Source organism: Microcaecilia unicolor, chromosome 2 (genome assembly GCF_901765095.1).
Source record: "Microcaecilia unicolor chromosome 2, aMicUni1.1, whole genome shotgun sequence".
In the NCBI taxonomy this organism is placed as follows: domain Eukaryota; kingdom Metazoa; phylum Chordata; class Amphibia; order Gymnophiona; family Siphonopidae; genus Microcaecilia; species Microcaecilia unicolor.
The window spans coordinates 538723414-538748741 of NC_044032.1; the positions used below are offsets into that span (position 1 = coordinate 538723414).

The window sequence follows — 25328 nt, forward strand, 5'->3', positions numbered from 1 at the left end:
AGAGAAAAGGCGGCTGAGGGGAGATATGATAGAGGTCTATAAAATAATGAGTGGAGTTGAACGGGTAGATGTGAAGCATCTGTTTACGCTTTCCAAAAATACTAGGAGTAGGGGGCATGTGATGAAGCTACAATGTAGTAAATTTAAAATGAATCGGAGAAAATTTTTCTTCACTCAACATGTAATTAAACTCTGGAATTTGTTGCCAGAGAATGTGGTAGGGGTGGTTAGCTTAGCAGAGTTTAAAAAAGGTTTGGACGGCTTCCTAAAGGAAAAGTCCATAGACCATTATTAAATGGATAAACAATATAAAATGTTTTGTACTTTTTTGGGATCTTGCCAGGTATTTGTGGCCTGGATTGGCCACTGTTGGAAACAGGATGCTGGGCTTGGTGGACCTTTGGTCTGGCCCAGTATGGCAATACTTATGTACTTATATAAATTTGACTCAACTTTCAATAGGTAACCAATGCAGCTGTTTCAAAACAGGAGAAAGGTGATTATGTTGCTTTTTCTCTGTGAAGAGCCTAGTGACAGTGTTTTGCACAAGTTATAGCCAGCACAAGTGCTTTTTTCGGAAGGTCCATATATAAGTGATTACTGTCATCTAATTGAGTCATGAAGATCACGAGTCGCAGTCACTAGGTCATCCTGTTAAAAAGGTTGATATTAACTTCCATGGCATAATAACATACCTCCATTATTTGAGGTGTTTGCTTTGCTAACGTAAGAAAATGTGGCCTGTATTGAAATTAATGACAGATGAAACAAGAAGACAATGCATAACATTGATTTAAATTCTCCTCCGACCGTCTGTTCCTTAGATTTGACCTTGATCTGAAAACAAGTTAAAAACAATCATCTTTTCCTCTGACCTCCTCATTCTTTTTGAACCTGAGGAAAGGATTGTTAGGTACTGTATTGACCTTTATTTCTTCACAGTCTATTGCACAATAACTGGAAGGAGATTACCATCCATTTGCTCAGTATAACTAATTTGCTGCTGAAATTTAGTTTGAAATCTTGGTGTTCATTTTGGGGCCCTTTTATTAAGCGGCAGTAAACATGCTACAAGGTACGACCGTGGGAAACGTTCGGGCGTCCTGCAGTAGTTTTGGAATCGGTGTGCGTTACCCATGTGCTAAAAAATATTTTTTTATGTTTTAGTGCATGGCATGTTTGGAAGCAGAGAGTAGGCATGCCCTGTGCTAATCAGGTAATGCAGGTAAATTGCCGCACACCGCTGATTAGTGCAGGGTTAGCATGGGAGCCCTTACCGCCTAGTAAATAGGTGGCGATAAGCGCTCACACGCTAATGGCCATGCACTAGTTGGGAAGTTAACGAGTGGCCATTAATAGAAAAAAAAGAAATGGTCGCCATTTTATATCTGCACTAAAAGTGACCTCAGCAAATAGGAAACCTATGTGCTAAAAAGAGTGCAGGTCACTTTTTAGAGCGGCTTAGTTTTCAGTGATGCACAGCATATCTATTATAATAATACTTTTTCTCTGCCCAGAAAATCAGTACTAGCATTATCAATATCTTCTATTACAGAGCCGGTGGTGGGAGGCGGGGCTGGTGGTTGGGAGGCGGGGATAGTGCTGAGCAGACTTATACGGTCTGTGCCAGAGCTGGTGGTGGGAGGCGGTACTGGTGGTTTGGAGGCGGGGATAGTGCTGGGCAGACATACGGTCTGTGCCAGAGCTGCTGGTGGGAGACGGGGCTGGTGGTTGGGAGGCGGGGATAGTGCTGGGCAGACTTATACGGTCTGTGCCAGAGCCGGTGGTGGGAGGCGGGGCTGGTGGTTGGGAGGCGGGGATAGTGCTGGGCAGACTTATACGGTCTGTGCCAGAGCCGGTGGTTGGGAGGAGGGGCTGGTGGTTGGGAGGCGGGGATAGTTCTGGGCAGACTTATACAGTCTGTGCCCTGAAGAGGACAGGTACAAATTAAAGTAGGGTATACACAAAAAGTAGCACATATGAGTTTATCTTGTTGGGCAGACTGGATGGACCATACAGTTCTATTTCTGCCGTCATCTACTGTGTTACAGCACAATAAACCATGACTATCTACAAGGTGAGGCAAGAAAAAAAAAGTAAACGCTACAGTTTTTTGTAGTTTTCTCAGCAACCGTTTTGAATTTCATTGAGAAATGTTATGTACTTATTTAGTCATCATACTTACGTATTACTATTAAACAACAGTTAATTATCTTTAGTTATGTTGACGTTACTGATGTTTTAGTGTTACTACTTAACAATTCTTCGTGTTAAAAATGATCAAGCTAAAACACAGTAAAATAACGTCATTCAAACTATACAATTAACAATGTGTCAGAATTTTGCAGTCATGCCAACAAATTTTCTTCAGAGTGCTGAGCTTCCAGTTCTTCAGGTGATACATAGCCACTATCGCCTTTGCTCTGAAACTTTGTTCATGCAGTGTCTGAATTTTCATTTTGTCTGCTACCGACACCTTGCCTATGATTGCCATTCCGATCTGAAATGCTTTTAAAGAAATTATCTGTAAATTATCATATTATCAAATACAAATTATTGTTTACTAAAGTTTACATTACTGTGACATCATTAACAGTAAGCTGGTACCCCCTTTTTTCAAATAATGTTAGTTTTACAGTGCAAAAAAACATTTTTGAATGTGCAAAAATCGTTGGTTGGTCACGCTACAAAGTCTGTAATTTTGCTATGTTTAAAGATAATCTCATTAAAAGATAGATAGTAACAAATAAAGCTGTGAAATTTCATGTTGAAATTCCAAGCAGTTCCTGAGAAAACAGCAAAAAACTCTAGGGGGTTACTTTTCTTTTGCCTCACCCTGTATATGTTCAGTGATTTTGGTTTTTATAATATGTAGAGAGCCTAGGGTCCTGCTATAGAGTGCAGCAGTGTTACCTAGATCTTCTACTAACTAATATGCTTTTGCCTAGCTCTGACATCTCTAGTTGCTAGAAAAGAATACTGTATCTTTCACAGTGTCCAGTTTTAAAATAAGGGGAGGAGACTTGTTTTGGAGGGAACTTTCCTGGGGTATATAAACCTGTGCAGAATTCGGATCCTGGACTTTGACTTTTTGTCTATTTCCGATCTGACGAATAAGGGCAACCTTCGAAAGCTAATCAAGAAATGTACTAAGTTATGTTCAATAAAAAAGGTATCATCTTATTTTCTTTTTCATGTTTTATTTTGCTTTATTTCTATTGATTACCTTTAAAAATGAACTAGCACGGCTACCACACCTCTCTGTCTCCCCAGACAAATAATCTACATTTGAGGGGAGAGCACATCCAGCCCAAAGGCTCTAGCCATCTAAGTGCAAGGAATTATAGGTCACCAACAAAGTTTTGTCTTGTCTTTACACAATTTAGCCATTTTAAGTAGGTTCCATATAGCCTTATGTGCCAAAAAGTACATAGTTTGTGTAACTGAAGCAGATAGAGAAGTGTCAAGGCCTTTTAAAGCTTAATATCTGTGAAGCCTTAATGTCCTAGAAGTATAACCTTGGCACACCAGCACATACCTGAAACCTCTTTATTTTCTGAAATTTCCTTTATTGAATAAATATAGATAGTTTACTCACAGTCAGATATTCAGAAGTATTGCCCCAAGACAACAGAGACTCCATAATTCTGAGAGCTGTATCAGTGGTTAGAGAGAGAAATCTGAAGGGAAGGAGCTTTATTGCAGAGGTGGAGAATAGTTTAACAGATGCAAGCAGTTCAGAGCTGGGTGGCTGGAGTATGCAATATCTTATGAGAAAGAATGAACAAGGTAAAAAAACGGGTTTGTTACAAGGGAAGGGGGGTTAGCTGGACAATGCTCTCTGAAGCAAGATGACTGCCTCATGGAGAAGGAGAGGTAAAGAAGGAGCTCACATAAGTCCAGGGAGGAGGAGGTAAAGGGACCAATAGGGACAGAGCCTGCCATCAGGTAGCAGGGGTGGTCCCAGGGGGCAGTCCTCGATTGGAGGAAAAAGTCATACCCAGCTGATCTCACAGGACAGAGATGGTAAGAATGACCAGGAAATGATAGCAGGTAGACAAAAGAGCCAAGCTTGGCTGAGAAAGAGAGGAGGAGAATAGACTACTAGTAATAGACTTTATACAGACAAGGAGGTGTGACTGCATTACATGTGAGACTACATTACACACAATGCATTACTCATATACCTTTGCATTGAGGAATGCAGCAGTAAAAATCCTTAGAAGTGAGAATAAAAGTACCCTGTTTCCCCGAAAATAAGACATCCCCTGAAAATAAGACCTAGTAGAGGTTTTGCTGAATTTCTAAATATAAGGCCTCCCCCGAAAGTAAGACCTAGCAAAGTTTTTGTTTGACCCCGATGGGTGCCCACTCTCTCCCCCCCCCCCCCCAGAAGCTCACTATTTGGCAACTAGCCACCCAGCCCAGTTTCCATTAGTGTGGAGGTAGTGATGGCGATATGGTACTGTGTTGTGCTTTATTAGGGGAGGCTGTTTGTTTTTTTGTGTCCTTGTGAGAGCCGGACGTCTATAACACAAAGTAACGCATTCTTTTCCTCGTTCTTCCTCTATCAGGGGCCATCGTTGGGATTTTTTTTTTGTATGTGTAATCGTTTGGTTCTCTAGTGTGGTGCATTTGGGTATGGCTTGTACCGTGTTTCGTCGAAAATAAGACATCCCCTGAAAATAAGACCTAGTGCATCTTTGGGAGCAAAAATTAATATAAGACACTGTCTTATTTTCGGGGAAACATGGTAAAGGCATTAAACACATTTTAGGGCCACACTATAAACTAGTGTAAGGCTGTCGGAAGACAGAACAAGAAGTTGTAATTAACTGAGTCCAAAAAAGGGGTCCAACACTTACAGTCTATCAAGCCACCTAAATCTGTTTCCCATACTCTTCTAACCCCTATAGAAGATCTAGAAATGGGGGAGGCTAATGCACAATATATTGAAGTCGCTTGCTTATTAGATGCTAATAATGTATGGGAGCATGCTTCAATACTCAGATTTGATAGAATGAAACATATGATTCAACTGAATCCATTGAAAAAAGCAATGCAGGGGTAAACAAAACTCCTGCTGCAAGTTTTCAATCTATTATCAATAAGGATATGAGCAAGATTCCATATCCCTTTCATAGGCCAGGACCTTGAATGAAATTCTTTATGCTGATTAAAAAAAACAACAAAGCAACACATTATACCACATAGGTAGCCTTTTTGAGAGGTCCTTATCTTTTGTCCCAACTCTCCAAATGCTAATTGAGACATGCAAAGAACTGTATATATCCCTTGGGAATCAGGGAGATGCATACCCAGAGCTATGTTAAGTGGTTATAAGAGTAAACAATGCTTCCTCATGTTTAAGACAGGTAAGTTTGCACTGAACATTCCCAGAGGCAAACCATCTACAGCCATGAGGCAGAGTATATAGGCATTATGATAATGTCTAAAGGAGGAAAAGTCACCCTAACCTGACATTTAGAGGCTTCTAATTGATGTAATGTAATTTCAGATGACTTTGGGACCACAGAAAATCTAGAAATGAAGGATGCTACTTGTTTAAATAAAGCTGTAGGTTATATAAGGGGCAGCATATTTAAAAAATAATTTTTGGAGCAAAACAACCATCTTAATGGTTTCCATTCGGCCCCACCAAGGAAGATGTAACAGTGTCCAATTTCTTTTAAAATTCCCTCTCCTCAGACGCCAACAAAGAGCAGATTTTCATGATCCATGAAAAGCAGAAGTTTGGTAGGATAAATAAGAAGTATGAATTGGTTCTGGATAAAATACTACAAACATTACATCCTTGTGTCATTTTGGTTTCCTAACCCCCTTAGCACCATTTCAAAACAGCTTTAGTAGGGGAAGGCTGGAGTGAGCAGACCTCTGATTGTAATTTTTCTCACTGATTTTACTTTCTTTTGTGTTAAACCAGGCCCATGCCAAAGTTTGGCACGACTACAACACCCACTTTCGTCCATCTCAGAATGGTTTGCTATCTGTGACTCTGGGATCTCACTGGATTGAACCAGAGAAGGGAAAGGTTACACCTGTGAATATTGAAAAGTGTCAGCAGTCCATAGACGCAGTTCTAGGATGGTTTGCTCAACCCATACATGGGGATGGGGATTATCCCAAGTCCCTGAAGAAAAATCTCCACTCACTTTTACCCAACTTTACAGATACTGAGAAGAATTATGTTAAAGGGACAGCAGATTTCTTTGCACTTTCCTTTGGCCCCAATAATTTTAAACCTCCAAGCAGTGTACCTAAAATGGGACAACAAGTGTCTCTTAATTTGAGAGAATTATTGAACTGGATTAAATTGGAATATGACAGCCCCAGAATCCTGATTACTGAAAGTGGCTGGTTCACAAACAGAAACGTGAAGACAGAGGACACTACAGTCATTTATCTGATGAAGAAGTTCATTAATGAGGTTTTGCAAGGTGTGTATATCAAACTTATTCTCTTCATATGTGTACAATATAGAGCATTAAAAGCTGGATCAGTGGAAAATACTTTATAGACATGTTTTGCATCAGGTGATACTGCCTATTCCTGAGGGTTAGCCTATTTGTCTGTTTGTCTTATTTGTCCATCCAACACTGCCTGCTCTAGGGTATCTGATGCTGTAGGCAAACCTTCAACTGTACACCCCCCACCAAAGGTTAGCTCAAGGCCCTCTCCCCAAGTCCAGCATGTTCCCTTCCCTACCACCAACCCCAACAAGGTATCCAGCATCTCCCCTTCCATGCCCCCCCTCAGGTGGTCAGCAGCTTCCCTTCTTCACCTCCCCTCTCTGAGATGTTTCACCATCTCCCATCCCTCCCTCCCCTCCCCAAGGTATCCAGCATCTCCTCTTCTCTGCTCCCTTCCCTCTTAAGCTGTCCAGCATCTCCTCTTCTCTACCTCCCTTCCCTGATGTAACCAGCAAGTCACTTCACTGGCTCCCTATCCGTTTCCGCATACATTCAAACTCCTCTTATTGACTTACAAGTGCATTCACTCTACAGCTCCTCAGTACCTCTCCAATCTCATTTCTCCCTACACTTCTCCTTGGGAACTCCGTTCACTGGGTAAATCTCTCTTATCTACACCCTTCTCCACTGCTAACTCCAGATTCCATTCCTTTTATCTTGCTGCACCATATGCCTGGAATAGACTTCCTGAGCCAGTATGTCAAGCTCCATCTCTGGCTAAAAGCCCACCTTTTTGTTGCTGCTTTTAACTTCTAACTCTTACTCACTTGTTCAGTACCCATATTTTATCATTCCTACCTTAGTAATTCCCTTATCTTTTACTTGTCCTGTTTGTCTGTCCTAATTAGATTGTAAGCTCTGTCGAGCAGGGACTGTCTTTTCATGTTCAAGTGTACAGCACTGCATACGTCTAGTAGCACTATAGAAATGATAAGTAGTAGTAGTAGTAGTAGCATCTCCCCTCCCAAGGTGCTCTATGGCTTCCCTTCGCTACCCTATCTGAAGTGGCACCTAGGCCACCATTAGTGTGTCTAAAGATGCTTCATTATGGTTGGTGTGAGACCTTGAACATTCACACATGCTGAAGGAATACTGGATCACACCACCTCCAAAACAAATTTTGAGAGGAAAGGACCCAGCTGACCTTGAGCCTGCTTGGATGCTCAAGGACATACACTGGCTGCAATGGATCTTCTTTAGACAAGCTGACTGCTCTCCACTCAAATTGTTCCACCCTAGGTGAACACCTAGTCTGCGTAGTGGTCAGCCCAGCCCTGCTATCCACATGTTTGTTTATGCCTGCACAAACAGATGCATACCATGAAAACAAGAAACATGGGCCACCCAAACACTGAAGGAGTTGCATAAAAAATAAATGAAGGAGCTGGTGGAGGTTCCTACTTCTTACTGGCTAAAAATTACCCCAGACTGACAACAGCAGAAGGAGGGAAGTGCCTGAATAGTTCCTGGGCCTGCTGAGAAAAGAAGAGACAGATGACTTTGGTTACTGAATGAGGGACAGCTGACTGTGGTGACTGAATGAGGGAAATGCTGGCAATGTTTTCCAGGCTCACTGGCAGAAGACCAAGAGCTGGAGCAGTGCTGGTAAGATGAGAATGGGAGGGAGGCTGAAAGAGGAAAAGGAAGAGAAGGAAAAGGGTAAGAGAGGAGTAGTGAGGGGATAGAGGGAATGAAGAGAAGGAAAGGAGGGAGAAAGGGGCAGGAATGTCAAATCATCCCTACCCTACCCCCTCAAGAAATGCCAGTCCAGTAAACAAAAACTACCTACTCCTACATCTACCCAATTGCAAAAACACCATCTACAAAACTATCTACACAGCATGATTTAGCTATCAGGGTTCCAAATGGTGGAACTCAATACCCCAAACCATAAGAAGCATCACAAATATCCAATTCAGAAAAGAAATGAAAACCTACCTCTTCAAAAAAAATTCTACAGTTAATCACAAAGATATCATCGCCTTCCTTTCAAATCTACCCTTCAAAAATTATATGAATAAACATCACTGAAACTCTATAACTGAACACAAAAGCTACCACTATCTTCTCTTCAAATCTATCTCTTCTAAAACTCTATGAATAACCACACGAACTATAGATGCCCTCTCCACATTGCACAACACTATTGTAACTCCACCAAAATGTAAATAGTAAGCCACTTTGAACCGAAATTTGTTTTTGGATAGTAATGGGATACAAGAATGTATAAATAAATAAAGTACTAATGGCCTGCCTGCTTGATAAGCTTGAAGACTTGCAAGTGAAATCTAGTGCCAATGAGTTGTTTGTTTCGCAAGGCACACCTGATTGTGAAAAGACACTTGCTAATTCAATGGATCAGTGCAGTTTCCCCTAACATATTTCTTTGAGAAAGTCAAATGCATGAATTGCTGAGAATGGAGCATGTCAGCAGAGAATGCTGACAGGGCAATTAAAAACCATTTTCTGAAAACATGGAAACCCATTCTGGGAACATTAGCACCTAGAATGCATACTGCTATTATAATAATTTGGAAGTGCAATTTAGGTAAGAATATCCTGTAAGTTGTGGGTAAGAGGTGGTTATGGACTGGGAGGGATTTATGAGGGTGGAACAGCCATAGCCTTGCTGTAATGCAAATAAGATGTGCATGAGTAACTGGAAATTCACAGCCTTTTTGATGGTTCATTATACTGTTTTGTAGACCTTTTGAACTGTTTTGTATTGACTTGAATGAAATGAACAGATTTAAGCATACAATCCTAGAAAAAGAAGGGAACAAAATAGATTACAAGCCACTTTAGGATTATGGGTATGGTAGGTTGTGTAGAAAACCCTGAGAAACTGATAATTTTGTTAAACCTAAAACTATGACATAGAGAAAGGAATGAAGTAGCCTAATGGTTTGAGTAGCAGGCTGAAAACCAAGGAAGCCAGCATTCATAGTAACATAGTAGATGACGGCAGAAAAAGACCTGCACGGTCTAACAAGACAAACTCATATGTGCTAGTTTTTGTGTATATCTTACCTTGATTTGTAACTGTCATTTTCAGGGCACAGACCGTACAAGTCTGCCCGGCACTATCCCTGCCTCCCAACCACCAGCCCCGCCTCCAACCACCGGCTCTGGCACAGACCGTATAAGTCTGCCCAGCACTATCCCCGCCTCCCAACCACCAGCCCCGCCTCCAACCACCGGCTCTGGCACAGACCGTATAAGTCTGCCCAGCACTATCCCCGCCTCCCACCACCGGCTCTGGCACAGACTGTATAAGTCTGGCCAGCACTATCCCCGCCTCCCAACCACCAGCCCCGCCTCCCACCACCAGCTCTGCCACCCAATCTCGCTAAGCTCCTGAGGAATCATTTCTTCTGAACAGGATTCAAACCCTTCTTTTCCCAATGATGCCCATTTTGACCTTGGACAAGTTGCTAAACCATCCATTGCCTCAGGTACAAAACTTAAATTGTAAGCAGTCTTGCAACAGGAAATACCTAATATAATTTACCTTGAACTATCACTGAAAAGGTGTGAGCTAAATCCAGTAACGAAGGAACAGCCTGATTGTGTAAACTGAATGCTGAAGATCAAATTTTTGTATACAAACAATTTATCTTGGCCTTTGAATTGTTCCTAGGCTATCAGTCATAGTAAGATAGTAGCTGATGGCAAATAAATGCCAAAATGGTCCATCCAATAGAACCAGTAACGTTCTTAGGGTTGTAACTGCTGCTCTGTGCAGTAAATGGATCTCACTCTGAGGAAAGGGATGTTATAAGGATCAGTTCTCGTTCCAGTTCTTTTTAACATTTTTCTAAGCAATGTTGCAGAAGGGCTATCTGGTTTGGTAAGGTTTGGTTTTTGGTGGATGATACCAAAATCTGCAATAGGGTACACGTCCCTGATGGTGCAGATAGCATGAGAAGAGACCTAGCAAAACTTGAAGAAAGGTCCAGAATTTGACAGCTAAGATTAAATTTTACAAGTGCAGGGTCATGCATTTGGGCTACAAAAACCCGAGGGAGTGGCGCAGTTTAGGGGGTGAAGTACTTCAGTGCACAAAAGAAGAGCGGGACTTGGGAGTGAATATTGGGCTCATTTTTGAAAGAGAAGGACGTCCATCTTTCAACATAAATCGAAAGATGGACATCCTTCTCTCAGAAACGTCCAAATCAGTATAATCGAAACCCGATTTTGGACATCTCCAACTGCAGTCCGTCGCAAGGATGTCCAAATTTCAAGGGGGTGTATTGGAGGCGTAGCGAAGGCGGGACTTGGGCGTGCCTAACACTTGGACGTCTTTGGCCCATAATTGAAAAAAGCAAGGACATCCCTGACGAACACTTGGACATTTTCACCTGGACGTGTTTTTTTTTTACGAATAAGGCATAAAAAGGTGCCCGAAATGACCAGATGACCACCGAAGAGAATCGGGGGTGACCTCCCGCTACTCCCCCAGTGGTCACTAACCCACTCCCACCCTCAAAAAACATCTTTAAAAATATGTCATGCCAGCCTCTATGCTAGCTTCAGATGTCATACTCAGGTCCATGACAGTGCATGAAGGTCCCAGGAGCAGTTTTAGTGGGTACTGCAGTGCACTTCAGACAGGCGGACCCAGGCCCATATCCCCCCTACCTGTTACATTTGTGGAGGAAACAGCGAGCTTTCCAAAACCCACCACAAACCCACTGTACCCATATATAGGTGCCCCCCTTCACCCGTAAGGACTATGGTAGTGGTGTACAGTTGTGGGTAGTGGGTTTGGGGTTTATTTGGGGGAGGCTCAGCACACAAGGTAAGGGAGCTATGTTCCTGGGAGCATTTTATGAAGTCCACCGCAGTACCCCCTAGGGTGCCTGGTTGGTGTCCTGGCATGTCAGGGGGACCAGTGCACTACAAATGCTGGCTCCTCCCACATCCAAATGGCTTGCATTAGGACATTTTTGACAAGGATGTCTTTGGTTTCGAAAATTGCCGAAAGTCAGAAACGTCCATGTCTAGGGACGTCCAAATCTAGGGACGTCCAAATTTAAGGATTTGGATGTCTTTGACGGTATTTTCGAAACAAAAGGTGGACATCCATCTTTTTTCGAAAATACAGTTTTCCCCGCCCCTGGATTTGGACATTTTGCAAAGACGTTCAAATCACAACTTGGACGTTTTTTCGAAAATGCCCCTCCACATGTGCTAATCTTAAGGTGGCCAAACAGGTAGAAAAGGCAACAGCAAAAGCCAGAAGGATGTGTGGGTACATAGGTAGAGGAATGGCCAGAAGAAAAATGGAGGTGATAAGTCTCTGGTGAGACCACATTTAGAGTACTGGGTACAGTTCTGGAGACCGCACCTTCAAAAAGATATAAACAGGATGGAGATGGTCCAGAGGGTGATTAATAAAATGGTCAGTGGTCTTTATCATAAAGTATGAGAAAACAACAAGACAAGCAGTCCACCAAATCCAACCAGGAAGACAGAAACAAGAGGCAGACCTTATAAGAAACAGTCTTTACTGATATTCAAAAGCTCCCAGGGATTCAAAATACAGGCACAGATGCATGAATCCCTGGGAGTTTTTGATTATCAATAAAGACTGTTTGTTTCTTATCAGGTTTGCCTCTTGTTTCTGTCTTCATCACAAACTGTACTTATGTACACCTAAGTCATTATAGAATGCTAGTGTAAGTCCACCTTGGTGTGCCGAAAGATAAGTACATAAGTACATAAGTAATGCCATACTGGGAAAAGACCAAGGGTCCATCGAGCCCAGCATCCTGTCCACGACAGCGGCCAATCCAGGTCAAGGGCACCTGGCAAGCTTCCCAAATGTACAAACATTCTATACATGTTATTCCTGGAATTGTGGATTTTTCCAAGTCCGTTTAGTAGCGGTTTATGGACTTGTCCTTTAGGAAACCGTCCAACCCCTTTTTAAACTCTGCTAAGCTAACCGCCTTCACCACTTTCTCCGGCAACGAATTCCAGAGTTTAATTACACGTTGGGTGAAGACAAATTTTCTCCGATTTGTTTTAAATTTACTACACTGTAGTTTCATCGCATGCCCCCTAGTCCTAGAATTTTTGGAAAGCGTGAACAGAAGCTTCACATCCACCTGTTCCACTCCACTCATTATTTTATATACCTCTATCATGTCTCCCCTCAGCCGTCTCTTCTCCAAGCTGTATAGCCCTAGCCTCCTTAGTCTTTCTTCATAGGGAAGTCGTCCCATCCCCGCTATCATTTTAGTCGCCCTTCGCTGCACCTTTTCCAATTCTACTATATCTTTCTTGAGATGCGGCAACCAGAATTGAACACATTTAGACACACTCATGCCAGGTTGACAGGCAAAAGCAAGCACACCTAAGTGTTTATGAGTTGTTTGTGTAAGGTGAAGACATGCCTATGAACTGCCCATGTGTTTGCCTCTTTGCAGTTATGCGTTATAGCAGTTATGTGCATCTCTATAAAATAGTTCTTAGCCAACTAACATCGCAAGGCACATGTAACAGTTAGCACCCAGTTATAGAACTGCCCTTCTTGTCTGTTGTTTATAATCTAGTCCAACTGGACTCTCAATAGTAAATGGACACCCAAGCTTCTGCAGTGAAGAAGTCAACTTTTCTTCATGTTTGTGTGAGACCATATTTCACCTTTTATGAGTTATGTGGCACGAGCTTTGGTTATCAGCAGCAATATCTCAAGAAGGGTCTGCCTAAAATGGCCTCCAAGATTTTTGTGGGCCCTAAAATCCATGATCAGAGCTTGGATTCTTTCCTCTCTCTCTCCTCCGCCCCCCCCCCCCCCAAAAAAACTTTAATTATTTATTTATTTTTTAAAAAGTATTTATCAAATCTAAATGTTGGTGTTTATTTTCTAGCTAATTAGGAGTTATTTGAGAGTACAAAAAAATCAGTGTTATCAGTGTTCAGCAGGGCACATGCCTTTGCTGGGTTCCTTTTCCGGTGGACTCAGATATATGTGGAGGGGCATAATCGAACGTCGCCGGCGATCTATTTTGGCGGCGGCACAACAGCTGGCCAGAACCGTATTTTCGAAAAAGATGACCGGCCATCTTTTTTTTTCGACAATACGGTTTAGGCCGGCCAAATGCCAGAGTTCGCCGGGTTTGAGATCGCCAGTTTTGTTTTTCAGCGGTAATGGAAAACAATGCCGGCCATCTGAAACTCGGCAAAATCCAAGGCATTTGTTCATGGGAGGAGCCAGCATTTGTAGTGCACTGGTCCCCCTGACATGCCAGGACACCAACCGGGCACCCTAGGGGGCACTTCTAAAAATTAAAAAAATATATACAAATAGCTCCCAGGTCCATAGCTCCCTTACCTTGGGTGCTGAGCCCCCCCAAATCCCCCCAAAACCCACTCCCCACAACTCTACACCATTACCATAGCCCTTATGGGTGAAGGGGGGCACCTACATGTGGGTACAGTGGGTTTTGGGGGAGGTTGTAGGGCTCAACACTTAGCACCACAAGTGTAACAGGTAGGGGGGGGGGGATGGACCTGGGTCTGCCTGCCTGAAGTGCACTGCACCCATTAAAAACTGCTCCAGGGTCCTGCATACTTCTGTCAGGGAGCTGGGTATGACATTTGAGGCTGGCATACAGGCTGGCAAAAAAGTGTTTTATTTTTATTTTTTTTGTGTGGGAGGGGGTTGATGACCACTGGAGGAGTATGGGGAGGTCATCCCCCATTCCCTCCGGTGGTCATCTGGTCAATTGGGGCACCTTTTTGAGGTTTGGTTGTGAAAATTAAAGGACCAAGTAAACCCAGCGAAATACTGCTTAACGTCGCTTTTTTTTTTCCATTATCCGTGAAAGCCGGCCATCTGGTAGCCACGTCCATGCCTGCCCATGTACCGCCTTCGCTTCACCACTTACATGCCCCCTTGCACTTTCAGTGGCACGGCGACGGGAAAGCGGCGATGGTGTCAAAAACGCGGCTTTCGATTATACCGATTTTGCCGCTTTTGCGAAATCGCCGGCCATCTCCCGATTTATGTCGGAAGATGGCCAGCGATCACTTTCGAATATAAGCCTGATAGTAATTGTGCAACTGAGTCGTCAGTGCAAAAAAGGCAGAAAAACAAACTGGAGAATTCAAGGCAGGTAAAGGGAAGAATGAGTTAATTCTAGGGGAAGTGGGTGTTTTCCAGTGTTTACTCAAGATATATCTCTTTTACTTAGGGACCCTTTTACTAAAGGGTTGGTGCACAGCCACTAGCTTGCCATGCGCCAATCCAGAACTACCGCAGGAGCCTGGCGGTAATTCCCTCCCCAGCGCATGCCATTTCTGGCGCTACAAAAATATTTTCTATTTTTGTAGTTTCGGTGTTTACCCGGTGGTAGGCACTGCCCGGTTACTACCGGGTTAGCGCAGGAGCCCTTACAGCCACCTCAATGGGTGGCAGTAAATGCTCCCCCCTGAAATGGCCATGTGGTAAGTGGTTCACTTAACGCACAGCCATTTCTTTAAAAAAAAAAAAAAAAAAGAAGAGACAGCCTTTTAGCTGCTGAAGTAAAAGGGGGCTTCAGCGCACATCAAAAACACGCGCTGATGCTAGCGCAGGCCCCTTTTTCCGCAGCATAGTAAAAGGACCCTTAGTTTGCCCTGGAGGTGTTTGATCAGTGTTTTTTGGGTAAAACCTAAATTAATGATTATGTTACACCCATTTAAAAAAATAACAGACTGCTGATAGAATGGCAAGGGAGGTTTGACTACAATGTTTGCCTTTATTTATTTATTTATTTATTTGTTTGTTTGTTTGTTTATTTAATTACTAGGATTTATTTACCATCTTTTTAAACAATTTCACCCAAAGTGGTGTACAGCAAGAACAAGTTGATCACAGACAATACGTAATTACAGCAGTAGAAATATTCAAATAACAGTATATAGGTGAGGAAGGGCTGATCAAGATGGCGGCATGAACGATCCCTCGTGAATGACTCACCTCAGTCTGCTGGAGATATCCTCTTTTTTCTTGCTATAGTAGTGAAAAACTTTGTCTCTGCTTTTATTTCCTTGGTTGATATGCCACATAAGAGGAAGGGAGGCGTTAGAGTCAGAGCCCCGCCGACACTAACATCAACGCCAATCCAGCAAACTCTTGAGGGTTTCATAACGAGGCAATCCACTTCCATAGTGACCGGAGACCCCGTTGACTCGACGGCGCAAGGAGACGCCGAGATTCAGGGGTAGGACACGTCGTTGTCTTAGACCCCCACCTCTGCAACCAGCTGTATTCAGCGGGGACAAAGCTTTCCTGAACCGCAAGTCGGAGTTAGGAGCGCCGTGTCGGGGCTCTACCGCTGGGTTATCAGCTGACACCTCTATTCCAACTGAGGTTGTAACCACCGTAATGGCGTCAAGAACAGGAACAACTAAGGCTTCTCTGGCGAAGGTTACTCTGGAAACTATTTGGGAAACGCTCCAGAATGTGGACCAAGCTGTGAAAACTTCCACGGGTAAAGTAGAAACTTTATCGAAAAATGTTCAAGAATTGACTGAAGCATTTGCAAAGATGAAAGTAGAGATAAATGAGAAAGTAAATTCTATAACGGAGGAAAATATAAAACTGAGCGGAATTTCACTGAAACTTATTAAAGATAATACTCTGATACACAATAGATTGGAAACTTTTGAAAATTATAATCGTAGATTGAATCTCCGGTTGTTAAATTTTCCAAGAACATCAGTTTACTCTCCTCAAGAAATCTTTAAAAGATATTTGGTTGAAAATTTAAAATTTTTGCCTGAAAATATACCACCCCTGAACAAGATATATTATTTACCAACGAAAAAGAATAAAGAGGAAGAACAACAGATTGCACAACCACAAGGAGAATTGAATGTATCAGAATTATTAGATACTTCCTTATCAACAGCTATAATGGAAAGACAAACATTATTAGTATCAGGACTTAGAAGCAGTCAGAAAAATGGCGTTAAAGAACTTACAAGTACCATTCTATGGAGGGAAAATCTGGGTATTCCCAGATGTGACTAAACAGACCCAACTTAGGAGGAAGGAATTTTTAGCTTTAAGAATTGCTACAGTAGCTTTGGGTGCAACGTTTAATTTAAACTATCCTTGCAAATGCAATGTTAAATATATGGGGATAAAATATATTTTCTTTAAGCCTGAACATTTAAAGCAATTTATCGAACAGAAACAAGTATTACGAACCTAGTTGGGAAAAGCAACTTGAACATGGGTTTAGAAAAAAATTTAAGTGGATTTAGTGTTAAGCAATTGCTTTTACATATTTCTTAGTTTAAAATTGTCTCCTGAGATATATGGATTAGTCTTCTCTGTATGGTGGTCTAATACAAGAGGGCAAAAGATTTTCCTATGTATATTGTAATTCAATATTACTTGCTATTACCTGCTACTATCTAATCTGTTTTTTTTCCGTTTCAAGTATTAAGCTTGTAAAATTTGAAAATTTAATAAAAAAACAAAACAAAAAAAACAGTATATAGTATGGCCTAGTATGCTACTTACAATATCAACACAATATGCAATAAAACATCATAATAGACAACAAAGAGAGTAAACGGAGCTAGAACATAACCCTCTGTTTACTAAGCTGCACAGCAATGCCAACACAGCCCATTCAAAGTGATAGAGTAACAGGAGTTAGAACATAAGGGGACTAATTTAAAGAAAGTTGCATGTGAATTCAGAAAGGTGATTGAATATTATCTTAGCTAGGGCAAGAGTGGATAAGCATGTCCTGCTACGGTATGTGCAGACTGTTGGTAGTCTTTCCAGCTTATAATCGAAAGAGAAAAACGCCTATATTGCGACCCAAATCGGGAGATGGGCGTCTTTCTCCCGTGGGCGCCCAAATCGGTATAATCGAAAGCCGATTTTGGGCGTTTCCAACTGCAATCCGTCGCGGAAATGGGTAAAGTTGACGGGGGCATGTTGGAGGCGTGGTGAAGGCGGAGCTGGGGCGTGGTTATCGGCCGAGGAGAGATGGGCGTCTTTAGCTGATAATCGAAAAAAAAAAAGGCGTTTTTACCGCGATTTTGGGTCACTTTTTTTTTACCCTTTTTTTTCATGAACAGGTCCCAAAAAAGTGCCCCAACTGACCAGATGACCACTGGAGGGAATCGGGGATGACCTCCCCGGATTCCCCCAGTGGTCACTAACCCCCTCCTACAAAAAAAAAACACTTTAAAAACTTTTTTTCCAGCCTCTATGCCAGCCTCAAATGCCGTACCCACCTCCATGACAGCAGAATGTGTTCTATCCTGTGACAGTCTTTCCCTGGTTCTGATGTGGCTCTCGGGTGAGTGTGACACCTTTTCTGTTACGCGCACTGCAGAGTCACATCAGCAATGCATTGTGGTGGGTGTAGGGTATTGGGCTCCGTGATTCCACTAGCTTGTGGCAAATGCTCACGATGTTGGTAGTTGGTAGGCTCTACTCCCTTGGTGCTTTTCCCCCTGCTTACTGGGTCAGAGTGTGCCCTGTTTTGTTTCCGGTAGTCCATGAGCTAGTGGCCATTTTTGTAAGCCAGTTTTAGATAACTTTCACGTGTTAGCCACGTTACAGAACTTAGTTCTTACCTTGAATGTGGTTGAAAGAGGGCATTGTACACCATTCTGCCAGCTCTGACCTACTGCTCATCTCAGTACCAGGGAGACTCGTTGCCAGTGGGGCACAACCTCTGATCTGCAGTTAACTGTGAGTAAGCATGCTTATTCCAATAAAGGACGTTTTCGGAGAGATTAGTCTTCAGGTGTCAACTGGTGTGCCAATGTTATATAGCAGCAACAAGTCCTAGAGGCCTGCGTGTATGCAGGTCCCTGGAGCACTTTTAGTGGGTACCGCAGTGCACTTCAGCCAGGTGGACCCAGGCCCATCCCCCCCTACCTGTAACACTTGTGCTGGTAAATGGGAGGTCTGCAAAACCCACTGTACCCACATGTAGGTCCCCCTTCACCCCTAAGAGCTATGGTAGTGTTGTACATTTGTGGGTAGTGGGTTTTGGGGGAGGGGGGTTGGGGGCTCAGCACCCATGGTAAGGGAGCTATGCATGTGGGAGCGTTGTCTGAAGTCCACTGCAGTGCCCCCTAGGGTGCCCAGTTGGTGTCCTGGCATGTCAGGGAGGCGAGTGTACTACGAATCGTGGCCCCTCCCACAACCAAATGGCTCGGATTAGGACGTTTTTGAGCTGGGCGTTTTTAGTTTCCATTATTGCTAAAAAAAAAACAAGCGCCCAGCTGAAAAACATCCATTTTTTCGAAAATACGGTCTGTCCCGCCTCTTCACATACCCGTTTTCAGACATAGACGCCCATGGAGATAGGCGTTCACGTTCGATTATGCCCCTCCTTGTCTATTATGCTATTATCGATTGGTTCCTAATTTTATGGATTTGGTTTGTGGTGCCCCTTGTTATAACTTTTACTCATTACAGGAATGAATATTTTCACTGTATGAAGGTAGATTAACCTCTACATTGAAGACAGCATTTAGCTGGTATGTGCCCATGTTGTGTATTGCTTTACTGATAGAAATGAGTATGAAAGGAGTATGGGTCCTTCTGCAAACAACTGAAAGCCTAGATGTTTGTTCAGATCTATTTGATTTGGTATTGAGGAAGGTAGGAACGGGAGAACAGGGGATATTTGATTTAATTTGCATGTTGTATTTCAATTTGATTGATGTACTTATTTGTATATTTTATGTGAACAGCATTGGGGGTTTTGAATGTATGGTGGTATATTAAATGAAAGAATAAATAAATATGTACAAATAATATTTCAGCATAGCTCAAAGTATAATATGTTCCTGGTTGGCAGGTTTGTTCTTCTCTCTGTATAAACAAGCTGTATACCACCGAGTTCTGCATTCAAATTATATTTACAGCAGTAGTGTCCTTGAGCATCTGAATCCCATTAGAGAATAATGCATTTTGATATGATTCACTTGATCTTATCTGATAATAATGTTTGTGATCGTCTTAAATGTACTTTTACCTGCCTACAACAACATGAATGTGACAGAAAAACAGTCCCTCAGCCACTCATATAACAGTTTTCATTCTAGAGCATGCTAGGGTTACCATATGGCTTCAGAAAAAGGAGGACACATTGATCCAGTCCGGGTTTTGCATCCATTGAAAGCAATGGAAGTAAAACCCAGACTGTCTTAATCTGTCCTTCTTTTTCTGGAGCCATATGGTAACCCTAAGTGCATCCAAGGTCGTGTTATAATTTGTTTTAAGAGTAGATTTGTTTCCTATTTGTAAAATGTGGTAATATCTAAATCTCACCCAAAACATGGCTCTACTAACCTACAGAATTTCTGAAAATTTACAAGTGAACAGAAATGCTTAATCCCATATAATGAAAAAGACAGTATACCCAAAAAATATATAAATATAAAGGGATGTAACAAATTACAAAAATTCATATAATTGTGTGAAAGAAATGGTGACTCTCAGTTATCTAAGCCATGATGCCCATACATCTAAGGCTCACTAAGGCAACAAGAACTCTCACATTTGGTGCCCAGATACATCCTTGAGTACACCATTAGTGTAAGTGTGATTCAATAATAGTAAAACATTCCATACTCAAAAGTAATAAATGTCGCCAAAAGAACAAAAAGACTCCAAAATACAAAATGTGCCAATACTCCAATAGAACATCACAGTCGCTCTAAAATAGTACATATCTGAAACTCAGCAAATTGTTTAGTGAGACTCTCCAACCAATGGCTCTACAGAGCTGCATTTCGTAATCTTCCTCAGGAACCCCGGTATCAAAAGGAGTGGAAGAGAAACTGTAACTAGAGTCAAATGGCTTTCAAAAATGGCGCTGGAGACAAGAGGGAACCATATAATGACTGCAGAATATGCCTCATCATTCTTGTATATAATCTAGTTTTTTTTTATTGATGCATAAAGTAAATTGTAATTTCTTCCTCCTGTGCAGCTATTAAATATGATGATGTAAACGTGTTTGGGTATACAGCTTGGTCTCTCATGGATGGCTTTGAATGGCAGGATGCCTACAACAACAGACGGGGTTTATTTTATGTGGATTTCAACAGTACAGAGAAAGAAAGGGTCCCAAAGTCATCTGCACGGTTCTACCAGCAAATCATACAGGAGAATGGCTTTCCTCAGGAGGACTCTGCCCCTGCTGTGCACGGCAACTTTCCCTGTGACTTTAACTGGGGCATCACAGATTCTGTTCTTAAGGTAAGATGCCTCCAAAGAGCACTTTCTTTATCATTATGGTTTGTAACTAAGGTCAAGGATGATGAGGTGTGTTCCATGAAGGCCACAGACTAGTCTGTTTGTCAGGATAGCAGACATGCAAATCAAACTACAGCTTTTATATATCAATAAATGTTATGGCTCCTCACTGCAGCTATAATGATATCACAGATTAGAGGTAATTTAGTACCCACATAGAACAGACAACAAAAGGGTTGTGCTAGTAAATAAACCAGTTGTGGCAGGAGCTCATTCCTTCATCAGCCACTGCAATAAATATCTTTATCTCTATTTTGTATTCTTCTATAGGAAAGTGACGATTAAATATAGATTTTATTACACTTTTTACTCATGCATAGAACATGTTTTTGGAATAAAAAAAATACAGGGTTAGATTTAGTAAAGCATGCACAAATGATTTTAATGTGCATTATTAGTAAATAGGTCCTATTGTGTACAAGGGGCCCTTTGGTTAAAAACAAATGTGCATTAATGCATGTTAGCAAATGCTAAAGCAGTTGTGGACTATAGTAAATCTAGCCCAGCGTTATTTAATCTGTAAATGATGATTACACCTATGGATATCTTAATACAGTTGTAAAATTCTCCCTTTCTCTTTACTGATACCATAACTTAGTTTTAATTGTGAATATAAAGAGAACCAGTTTTGGATGTGGCCCTGGAGCCAGGTCCATCACTGGAGAAAACAATATCTCAGGTAGGCTGGGGATGAGGGATGCCAACAGAGCTATTCAATAGGAGATCCCATTTTGCAGTCAGTCAGTAAGGAGAATCCCCCCAGGGCTAGAGTAAAGCATAGGCAAGCTAGGCATAAAGCTAGGGCTCAAATGTTTTGGGTGGGGGGACACCTTTGTCAGATCTGCCTTAATCTGGCTCCACTCAGGCCTCACACAGGATACAGATTATGTCATAAAGTGTGTCTGCTGTGTTGTCCCAAATAGTTTAAGAGCTGGCATCATCATCCAGCACCATGCACTGGCATCTTGTCATTAGGCTAGCATAGCATCCAAGAAGAAGTTGGCATCATTAGCTGCTGTTGCACGTTGAACACCTCTCTCCTTTTGAGGTCTTCAAGTGCTTGTCAGATTGCTGGAAGGAGAGAGATGGTGAACACTTGGGTGAGGGGGTGGGGGAAAAGATTATGGTATGGTAAGTAAAAAATGGAAGGTGCTGGGATGGGACGAGCAGTGGCGTACCAAGGGGGGGCGGTGGGGGCGGTCCGCCCCGGGTGCACGCCGCTGGGGGGGTGCCGCGCGCCGGTCAGCGTCGTTGGTTTCCATGCTCCCTCTGCCCCGGACAGGAAGTAACCTGTTCCAGGGCAGAAGGAGCTTGGAAACCAACGACGCTGACCGGCGCGCGGCACCCCCCCAGCGGCATGCACCCGGGGGGGTTCTTTCGCCGGGGTGGGGGGTGTCCCTTCGCCGGGGGGAGGGGGTCACGCTGCACGCGGGGGGGGGGCGCTGCACCCGGGGGGCGGGGTGCATCGGCGACCCGCCCCGGATGTCAGCGCCCCTCGGAACGCCACTAGGGATGACTTCCCTATGAGAAAAGGCTGAAGCAGCTAGGGCTCTTGAGCTTGGAGAAAAGACAGCTGAGGGGTGATATGATAGAGGTCTATAAAATAATGAGTGGAGTGGAATGGGTAGATGTGAATCATTTGTTTACTCTTTCCAAAAATACTAGGAATAGGGGGCATGGAATGAAGCTACAAAATAGTAAATTTAAAATGAATTGGAGAAAAAGTTTCTTCACTCAACATGCAACTAAACTCTGGAATTCGTTGCCAGAGAATGTGGTAAAGGCGTTTAGCTTAGCAGGGTTTAAAAAAAGGTTTGGCCAGCTTCCTAAAGGAAAAGTCCGTAGGCCATTATTAAAATGGACGGGGAAACTCCATTGTTTACTTCTGGGATAAGCAGCATAAAATGTATTGTACTTTTTTGGGATCTTGTCAGGTATTTGTGACCTGGATTTGCCACTATTGGAAACAGGATGCTGGGCTTGATGGACCATTGGTCTGTCCCAGTATGGCAATGTTTATGTACTTATGTACTCATGTACTTATGGGATTGGGGGTAGAGATGGGTTGGGGCAGAGCTAGGCCCCCCATGCAAAAAGGCATTCTATTGCCCCTGCTATAAAGGGTGCTTACTTTACTTTAAAAAGATTAAAAGCACTCAAATGTGGTGGGGCATCAAGTGAACAGTGCACCAGGCATATTTTCAAAGCACTTAGCCTTCCAAAGTTCCATAGAAACCTATGGAACTTTGGAAGGCTAAGTGGTTTGAAAATATACCTATTAATAAACTGTCACTTATTATTATTATTATTAGCATTTGTATAACGCTACCAGACGCACGCAGCCCTGAACACCTGATACAAAGAGACAGTCCCTGCTCAAAAGAGCTTACAATCTAAATAATACAGACAGACAAGACAATTACGGGTGAGGGAATTAAAGGGAGCTAAAAAGCAGCAGTGAAAAGGTGGGTTTTCAGCATAGATTTGAAAACAGGTAGAGATGGAGCTAGACGTATAGGTCCAGGAAGTCTATTCCAGGCATAAGGTGCCCCGAGAGAAAAGGAGCGAAGCCTGGAGTTAGCAGTGGAGGAGAAGGGGGACGACAAGAGAGATTTGTCCAGTGAGCGGAGTTCACGGGGAGGAATGTAGGGAGAGATGAGAGTGGAGAGGTAATGGGGGGCTGCAGAGTGGATGCATTTAAAGGTCAGTATGAGAAGTTTAAACTGAATGCGAAAGCGGACAGGGAGCCAGTGAAGTGACTTGAGGAGCAGGCTAGTGTGGGTATAACGATTCTGGCAGAAAATAAGTTGTGCCGCAGAATTTTGGACAGATTGGAGAGGAGAGAGATGGCCGAGCGGAAGACCAGTGAGAAGTAAATTGCAATAGTACAAGCGAGAGGTGACAAGGGTGTGGATAAGATTTGTTTAATAAATCCTTGGAGATGGGAGAGGTTCCGAGGGATTGGAGAACGATGGATGTGGTCCCTCTTCACAAAAGTGGTGATAGGGAAGAAGCTGGAAACTACAGGCCGGTAAGTCTCACTTCGGTTATTGGAAAAGTAATGGAAGCCATGCTGAAGGAAAGGATAGTGAATTTCCTGGAAGCCAATAAGTTGCAAGATCCGAGACAACATGGTTTTACCAGAGGGAAATCGTGCCAAATGAATCTCATTGAATTCTTTGATTGGGTAACTGGAGAATTGAATCATCGACATGCTATAGATGTAATTTACTTAGATTTTAGCAAAGCTTTTGACACGGTTCCCTACAGGAGGCTCTTAAATAAACTCGATGGGTTGAAGATAGGTCCACCTCTGCAACCCCCCATCCACCTCTGCGCCCCCCCTCCACCTCTGCACCCCCCCAAATTGCAGAGCTGGCTATAGCTGGGGAGGGAGCCTGGCGGGGGGGGGGGGGGGGGGCAATGCATTACTCCAGGAAAAAAAAAATTAAATGATCCCAAGTTCAAATCTAATTCATGTTTACTGTGGGATAAAATGCCATAAATAAGTAAATAAATATAAACTTTTAATGTTGAGCACCTGGTTCTCAAAGTGGACATATTCCAAACACTATAATGAAAATAAAATAATTTTTTTCTACCTTTGTTGTGTGGTGACTTTGTTTTTCTGATCATGCTGGCCCAGTATCCGATTCTGCTGCTATCTGTCCTCTTAACTCCGTTTCCAGGGCTTCCTTTCCATTTATTTCTTTACTTTCCTCCTTTCTTCTTCATTTCTTGTCCTACATCCATAAGTAAAAGCTGGGTCCTCCGCAGACTTGACTGTCCAGTGGATCCAGCTTCTGCCCATTTTCTTCATCCATGTGCAGTTTTTCTCCTCTCTTCCTTTTCCCTCATCTCATCTCCTTCCTCATTCTTCCCTCCCCTCCATCCATGTCCAGCATTTCTTCTCCCTCCCTTCTCTCTCCTCCATCCATGTCCAGCAACCCTCCTCTCCCCTGCCCTCCCCTCCATCCACCCATGCCCAGCAACCCACCTCTCCCCCCGCCCTCCCCTCCATCCACCCATGTCCAGCATCGCTCCTATCCCCTCCCCTTCATCCACCCATGTCCAGCAACCCTCCTCTCCCCCTGCCCTCCTCTCTATCCACCCATGTCCAGCAACCCTCCTCTCCCCCTGCCCTCCTCTCCATCCACCAATGTCCAGCAACTCTCCTCTCCCCTCCCCTCCATCCACCCATGTCCAGCAACTCTCCTCTACCCTGCCCCCTCCATCCACTCATACCCAGCGATTCTCTTCTCTCCCCTGCCCCCCTCCAGCCATCCAGACCCAGCAATTCTCCTCTCTCCCCTGCCCTCCTCCAGCCATCCAGACCCAGTGATTCTCTTCTCTCCCCTGCCCCCCTCCAGCCATCCATACCCAGTGATTCTCTTCTCTCCTCCGTCTCCCTCCAGCCATCCATACCCAGCGATTCTGTTCTCTCCCCTGCCCCCCTCCAGCCATCCATACCCAGAAATTCTCTTCTCTCCCCTGCCCCCCTCCAGCCATTCATACCCAGCGATTCTCTTCTCTCCCAG

The 25328-nt window shown here is 43.2% G+C and overlaps 1 protein-coding gene across 1 annotated transcript in view; it reads left to right on the forward strand.

The window, feature by feature from the left end:
- KLB (klotho beta) overlaps positions 1 to 25328 on the forward strand; it is a 59250-nt gene that overhangs the window by 20163 nt on the left and 13759 nt on the right. Inside the window, exons 2-3 of the mRNA XM_030192620.1 lie at positions 5945 to 6458; positions 20465 to 20733. Of these exons, the coding sequence (XP_030048480.1) occupies positions 5945 to 6458; positions 20465 to 20733 (783 nt within the window). The remainder of the gene's footprint in view (positions 1 to 5944; positions 6459 to 20464; positions 20734 to 25328) is intronic.